We start from the raw sequence: 7500 nt of genomic DNA, 5'->3' as shown, positions 1-7500 counted from the left end.
ACCCATAGCTTCACTACCGAAGAAGCTTCATTCACTTCGTCTCTCTATCATAGTTTAATAGTAACAGAGGATACGCCCCTTCTGGTTGAGCAATCTTGAAGGCCCCAAAAAGCCAAATATAGAACATCAGATCCTTAATAGTCAATATTCCCCCCAGGAACTCTTACAGAAACCTTCTGGCCCTCCTAATGACAAAATCACCTCCACCTCTTCAACCTCATCAGGAGATTACAAGAAGATCTTTCCACGCCGTCATCTTTCAACTCAGATGTTGCACATATAATCTTTGTTCCCACAATTTTGTTAACAAATGTGAAGAGGAACCCAATACGACTCGAAAGCTGCTTATAATTCATGAACCAACATTCGGTTGTATTTGGCAAGTGATATATGTATGTTAGTGTGTGTGTATGTGTGTGTGTGTGTGTGTGTGTGTGTGTGTGTGTGTGTGTGTGTATGTGTGTGTGTGTGTATTATGTAGGCGTGTATGTATTAATTTGTTTGAGTAACAGGGCAGTATATGTGTTCATGCAAGTTGCTCCAGCAATCACACTACTTCCCATTTCTATTCTTGCTGGGCCAGCACTCTTGACCATATTCCTCCTCTCCTCCTCCTCCTCCTCCTCTTACTTCTATCCTTCTCCTCCTCCTCCTCCTTCTACTCCTCTATTTTTTTTATTCCTATCTTCCTCCTGATCCTCTTACTTTTACCCTCCTCTCCTCTTCCTCTTACTTTTATCCTTCTCTCTTCCTCTTCTCTTCCACATAATTTTATCTTCTCGTTGTCCTCCTGCTCCACTTACTTTTACCCTCCTCTCCTCCTCCTCTTACTTTTATTCTCCTCTCCTTCTCCTCTTCCTCCTCCTCCTTCTCCTCCTTGTCCTCCTCCTCCTCCTCTTCCTCATCTCCATGCCCATCGTCGTCCCCCATCCTCATGCTACTTACTGGAAGAGCTTCTTGCCGGTTTCCCAAGTGGATCCCGTGTTGCTGCAGTCTTGGGGAGGAGCAGTGACATCCTTCTCTTTAAGAAGCTTCTTGAGTGCGAGTGCTAGGATGTATCTGTTGGAAGAACGAAGAAGAGATGTCCATCAGGACGGTTGTCCTTGACGCTTCTGATTAGCGCGTTAAAATCTTGAGTTATCTATCACTCTTTGCCGGAAATACTTCCCTGGCAGGGGGATACTAAGGGGGGAAGTCAGAAGACAAAGAGGAACTCACAAACTGCCACTCTTTGTTACATGTAAAAAGAGTTCCTGTCAGGGATGAGGTAATGGAAAGTTAGACATCAAAGGGAAACTCAGCAAAGTCCTTATGAGGGAAGGTTCAGGGGAGTTCAAACGGTGAAGAAGACTTCACAGTGGTCTTTGTCATCAGGGGAGGAGTGAGGGTGCACCCTGGACTCCAATGAGCAGTTCACAGAGGTCCTTGTGAGCAAGGGAAAGGGCGAAGGTGAAACTGGGATGAGGAATACGACGAGGAACTCACAAACTATCCGTGATGTGTTTGTCTTCGTCGGAGGCGTTGACGAGTCGAAGCCCGATGGCCCCGATGGGAACACTTCTCGCCGAGAGGGCCTGCTCCGTCACGATCCACACGTAGCCTCGTCCTGTCATGTTCATGTACATGGCGTCGTGGAAGATGATCTGGGCGTCGTGGAGGCTGAAGGGGGGTGGGTGGGGTGGAAGAGTAGTTGGTTAGTCCATGACGGTGACATGCTGATGGATGTGATGCGTTGACTTTTCACTATCTCTCTCTCTCTCTCTCTCTCTCTCTCTCTCTCTCTCTCTCTCTCTCTCTCTCTCTCTCTCTCTCTCTCTCTCTCTCTCTCTCTCTCTCTCTGTCTGTCTCTTTCCGTCTCTCTATCATCATGCAATATCTATATAAATTCTTATTCATATAAGTATGGAAATTTGTGGCTTGCGTCTGGCTCTTGTCATGGCAGATGTTACATATTCTAAAAAAAGAAAAGAAAATAGCTTCTTTTGAGGGAATCTTGCCTTAATCTGAATGAAATTTCTGTCATGAACAAGAATTAAATCTGCAAAAGGCAACTGAGCCGTTAAGCCTTCAGTTCCGGGGATTTTCCTCGAGCTTAATGAAATATTACTAAGCTCTGCCAATGGGATTCGAACCCTTGAGTGCGGGACTGAGCAAGGACGTTACCGTTGCGCTACGTTGACCGTTAAAATGAAATATCCTGTCGTTAGCCAGACCAAATGAGATAAATTACTGTCAAACAGAAATAACGAAATCGCATCACATCGTGTAGTCGAGGTCTATTATCAACGCAATTTGATAAAACCACCCGGCGACAGCTTAAAAAAAAGCGCGTCAAAGATTTAGCTCAATATTGATCGGGATGAAAGATATAGTTAAGCCTTTCATGGTTTGAGGGTAACCCACAGAGCTAAGTAAAACCGTCTAGGGAGAGCTAGAAGTGAATACTAGAAAGCTCACTAGGCCTTTGTCTCGAACCGGCTTTAGTCTTGAACTGGTAAGGCAACTTACTTGGCATATAGGAGGAAGACGCGGGCCGATGATTCGTTCATGATCTTGAGCTCGCTGACGAAGGAATTAAGGCCCGGCTCGTACTCGATGACCGTATCCACCTGTGGATGAAGAGGAGGAGCAAGAGTCAGGGTAGTCCACAAAGGCACAGAGGAGGACCACGTGGTCCGGGGAACATCGGGAGAGCAAGAGTTGGGGTGGTCCAAAAGGGCCACAGAGGAGGACTTCGTGGTCCTCAGGAACATCGTCTCTTGTTGCTACAACGAGATCGATTTAATGTGGGGGAAATGCTCAAGGACCAGTCTTCGAACTAAGAGCTTCTGGTGGGCCTGAAGAGTTCCTCAGTTCGTCATAAATCGAAAATCAGTGGTAATTAGCAGATGCATAACGATTTAGAATCTATGTTAAACTGGTCTTAAGGAGGGCAAACAACAGCAAGGCATAGGATTAAGAACTCTTGACTTAATAGAGAACTCGAGGTAATTTTTGCAATGTTAACATAAGAAAGCACAGAAAGGGGTTCTCTAGGCTTGTTAGCCAGGTCAAAATGTTTGCTGTGGACACAGAATATTATCCGAAGTAGTGCCTCCGATGTTTATCTTACAAAAGGGTTTTTCTATGCTGCTCTGTATTGTCATTTTAGGACAAGTTTTCGAATCATAAAATGATAAGATGAGCAAAGGAAGATAGGAAGTAAAGAGTACTATACCACTTTGATACTCTTATTGTAGATATACCAAATGAGAAGACAAAGAGTGAATGAGGAAGAGAAGGAAGAGGAAGACAAAGAAAAAAAAGATTGAAAATGAGAGAAGGAGGAAGAGGAGAAAAGAATAAACGGAGAAAAGGAGAGGAAAGGAAGAAAAAATTGATAAAAGAGGAAGAAGAAGAGAAAAAAGGAAAGAGAGCTCTTATTTTATACATGAGAAAATTAAATAATTTAGAAGAGGAGGAGAAAAAGAAGAGAAAAAAGACAGAAGAGGGTTCCAGTTCAATGAAGAGACAAAGAAATAAGGATAAAGTAGAAGGTGAGGACAAAAATGGCGAAGAAGATAATAATTAAAAAGACAAGAAAAAGAAAATGAATAGGTAAATGCAGAGAAGAGAAGGAGGTAAAAGTGTGTGTGTGTGTGTGTGTGTGTGTGTGTGTGTGTGTGTGTGTGTGTGTGTGTGTGTGTGTGTGTGTGTGTGTGTGTGTGTGAGAGAGAGAGAGAGAGAGAGAGAGAGAGAGAGAGACGGAGATAAATGCGACTTTCACCTTAGAGAAAAGAAAAAGCGAAAGGCAGAATACAGAATAAAGGCGGGGAAGAGAAGGTGAGAGAAGAGACAGGCGAATTCCAATAAAAAAAAGAAATGAAAAAAAAAACAGAAAAAATAGAAAGAGAGAGAGACACGGGGGGACAATCTTTTGACATTGACATCTTAATTTTCACGTGATTTTTGTAGTTTTGAAAACGGCCGAAAAAAAAAAGAGGGGAGAGGAGGAGGAAGGCGTAAAAATAAAGGGATAGATAGATAGATAGATAGATAGATAGATAGATAGATGGATAGATAGATAGATAGATAGATAGATAGATAGATAGATAGATAGATAGATAGATAGATAGATAGATAGATAGATAGATAGATGGATAGATAGATAGATAGAAAGAGATAGAGAGAGAGGGAGAGGAGCCTCACACCTTGATGTCCTTGTCGTCCTCGTGGTTCTGCGCGTTGTTCTGGAAACGACCAAGAAGGGCCCGGCCGTCAGTATCCGAAGAGTGAATGAAGACTACTCGAGTGTACTGGAACCTCTTGAGGAGTTCGACCCAAACATCCGCTTGATGGCTGTAAGGAGGAACGGTCCGAAGAAAGGAGACGTGGATGTTCTGGAAGGGAAGAGAGAGAGAGAAAGGACGCCTCAGTAAGTTACAGACTCTATATATTCTTTTCTTATCTTCTAAGAGAAAGAGAAAAAGGATGTTTTGGTCAGTTCATGTGGAGGTTCTCGAAGGGAGGGATTTAGTCAGTTTTTGGATATTTTTTTCTTGTTTGTTAAGGGAAAGGGAGGAAGGACACCTTGACTAGTTTCTTGGTCAATTTATGTGAATGCAACGAAATCAAGAAATGACATCTTAGTTGTTATCGGTGTTTTGAAAAAGAAAATAAACATTTTAGTAATTTTTCATGGACATCTCAGTAAATTCCACTTGATTTAATTTGATCTATTTTTGTTATCTACCGTGAACCGTCCTATTATATTTAATTTGTTTTTTTGAAAGAAGGAGAGGATATGTTAATCAGTTTCTATGGGCTTTTTGAAGAGGGAAAAAGACGTCTTTATCAACAATTAAGTTTTCTTATTTACCGTTAAATGTCCTCCCCGATTCGTGTACTGATATAACCAAAATATTGATAATGTCATTTTATATCAGAGGCGAACAACTAATGATATAACAATAAAGTAAAATAGGATAAAGAAGAAATAAAGGGAAATAGAATAAGCGAGGCTTCACCAAGGAGACTCTTTTCATGACTATAAGATTTTTTTTCGGAAATGAAGGTCTGAAGTTCTTCTTTCTCATTGAAGATCTTTTTTGTAACAAGTCCAGATTGAGTCTTCTAGTCTCCAACATCTTCTGGCCAGAAGCTCTTGGTTAAAGTCAAAACTGTTTTTACCCGAAGAAGTTTCTTTCTTCAGGTGGTTAAAGACCCTCATGACGATGGTCTAGTAATCCCAGAGGACAAGGTTCCTAGTACCAAAGTCACCGAAGACTGAAGACTTCGGGAAGAGTGGAGGAGTATTAGAGGTTCTTTTGGTCAAAGTCGAAACTTGTCTCGCACGAAGAATGCTCTCTCTTCAGGAGACAAACTCCATGATGATGATGATGACAGGGCCCTCAATACTGAAGGCAACGAAGACCTTCAGGACTTCATGAGGAGCGGAGGAGGATTCATGGACGAGTGTTTAGAGTAGTGGTAACGTCTGGGGTTAGGGAGGACATAATTCTGACGAGGAGCGAGTTCATCATTCAACAAACTATATGGTTCATCTTCTTCATGGCTCCACCTTATGCGACACTGTTCCTTCTCTTTCTTGGGGAATCATTCCAATACAACCCCTTCTTGATTCTAGTTTGTAACCCTGCTTAGAAAATTCTATGGCCCCTCAGGAGCTCCTTGACCCTATAGCTGCTCTATAATTGCTCTAGACTCTTGAGAACAGGGTCCTCAATCCCAAAGATGGTGAAGATTTTTGTTAGTTATGGAAAGGCGGCCGAGGAGGAGACATAGGGAAGTGTTTAGAGTATATACTTGACCTTGAGTTTGTTCTCTTCGAGTTCCATCCTAACCCAGAGACTTTGCTTGAGTAGTATAATTGGCCCCTTTTGCTCTCTCTCTCGCACTCTCTTGCTTCCTCTCTCTCTCTCTCTCTCTCTCTCTCTCTCTCTCTCTCTCTCTCTCTCTCTCTCTCTCTCTCTCTCTCTCTCTCTCTCTCTCTCTCTCTCTCTCTCTTTCTCTCTCTCTGTCTCTCTCTCTCTCTCTCTCTCTCCCTCTCTCTCTTTCTCTCTCTGTCTCTCAATCTCTCTCTCTCATTCTCTCTCTCTCTCTCTCTCTTACCTCTCTCTCCCCTATCTCTTTTCTCTCTCCCCTCTCCCTCCCCCTCTCTCTCCCCTCTCCCCCCCCCTCTCTCTCTCTCTCTCTCTCTCTCTCTCTCTCTCTCTCTCTCTCTCTCTCTCTCTCTCTCTCTCTCTCTCTCTCTCTCTCTCTCCTATCTATCTCTCTCTTTCTTCCCCATCTTTCTATCTTTCTCTCTCTCTGTCTCTCCCTCCCTCTCTCTCTCTCTCTCTCTCTCTCTCTCTCTCTCTCTCTCTCTCTCTCTCTCTCTCTCTCTCTCTCTCTCTCTCTCTCTCTCTCTCTCTCTCTCTCTCTCGCACCCTCTCATTTCCTCTCTCTCTCTCTCTCATCCCCCTTCACTTTCTCTTTTCCTCTTTCCATCCTCTGTCCTTGATTTAAGTTTCAACACAGTTATTTTTTTGAGTATCTATTCTTACTGTCGTCAAACGATTTTCTTTGCCTGGTTGATCCTTTCACCATACAGGCGAGGGTAGGGTAGGGGTAGCGATTCCTTTAGGTAAATAAAATCACCTGGCGGCAGCCAAAACGAATACACGAATCATGACCAACAGCAACAGGCTTAACTGAGATGAGTTTAATCCTATTTTGGGCAATAAAATCGCCTGGCGGCAGACAGGGAGGACATATGTGTAGGCCACCAATAGCAATACATAGATTAGTGGGTTAAGCAGCCGAGTCGATAATCATCGTCGTCGACGAAAGGACGGGCTGGTGCTGGAACCTTCGCCCACACAAGGAACAACTGTGGCAACTGAGTCACTGGTCTATTGATCTACCCCTATGGATGTGTGTGTGTGTGTGTGTGTGTGTGTGTGTGTGTGTGTGTGTGTGTGTGTGTGTGTGTGTGTGTGTGTGTGTGTGTGTGTGTGTGTGTGTGTGTGTGTGTGTGTGTGTGTGTGTGTGTGTGTGTGTGTGTGTGTGTGTGTGTGTGTGTGTGTGTGTGTATGTGTGTGTGTGTGTGTGTATGTGTGTGTGCGTATGTGCATGTATGAGCGTATCCGGAGATGTGCGCGCACGGTATGTACATGTGAGCGTTCATGTGTGTTTGTTTCTGTTCGCATGTCTGTATATTTGTGTTTGTTTCTTTGTGCAGCGCGCGCGTGTTTTTGCTGGCGTGTGTATTTGTGTATTTCTGTGTGTATACGTGTTTTGCGTGTATGCATATATATATATATATATATATATATATATATATATGCAACAGTAATCACATAAAACACGTGAATAAAGATTTATGCTTGTAACCACGAGGAAAATAAAGATCGGAATACTGAACGTTTTTGTCTATTAAGACATTTTCAAAGTACTTTGAAAATGTCTTAATAGACGAAAACGTTCAGTATTCCGATCTTTATTTTCCTCGTGGTTACA

The 7500-nt window shown here is 42.9% G+C and overlaps 1 protein-coding gene across 5 annotated transcripts in view; it reads right to left on the bottom strand.

The window, feature by feature from the left end:
- Positions 1 to 7500, bottom strand: part of LOC143029816 (glutamate [NMDA] receptor subunit 1-like) — a 169639-nt gene that overhangs the window by 36962 nt on the left and 125177 nt on the right. For all 5 annotated transcript variants that reach the window (XM_076192851.1, XM_076192854.1, XM_076192853.1 and 2 more), the window contains exons 6-9: positions 4191 to 4379; positions 2509 to 2609; positions 1486 to 1659; positions 946 to 1059 (exon numbers count right to left, since the gene is read on the bottom strand). In XM_076192851.1, the coding sequence (XP_076048966.1) occupies positions 946 to 1059; positions 1486 to 1659; positions 2509 to 2609; positions 4191 to 4379 (578 nt within the window). The remainder of the gene's footprint in view (positions 1 to 945; positions 1060 to 1485; positions 1660 to 2508; positions 2610 to 4190; positions 4380 to 7500) is intronic.

The sequence above is a fragment of the Oratosquilla oratoria genome, chromosome 11 (genome assembly GCF_046742065.1).
Source record: "Oratosquilla oratoria isolate Oo_2021 chromosome 11, ASM4674206v1, whole genome shotgun sequence".
NCBI lineage: Eukaryota > Metazoa > Arthropoda > Malacostraca > Stomatopoda > Squillidae > Oratosquilla > Oratosquilla oratoria.
This window is presented reverse-complemented; position numbering and strand designations above follow the sequence as displayed.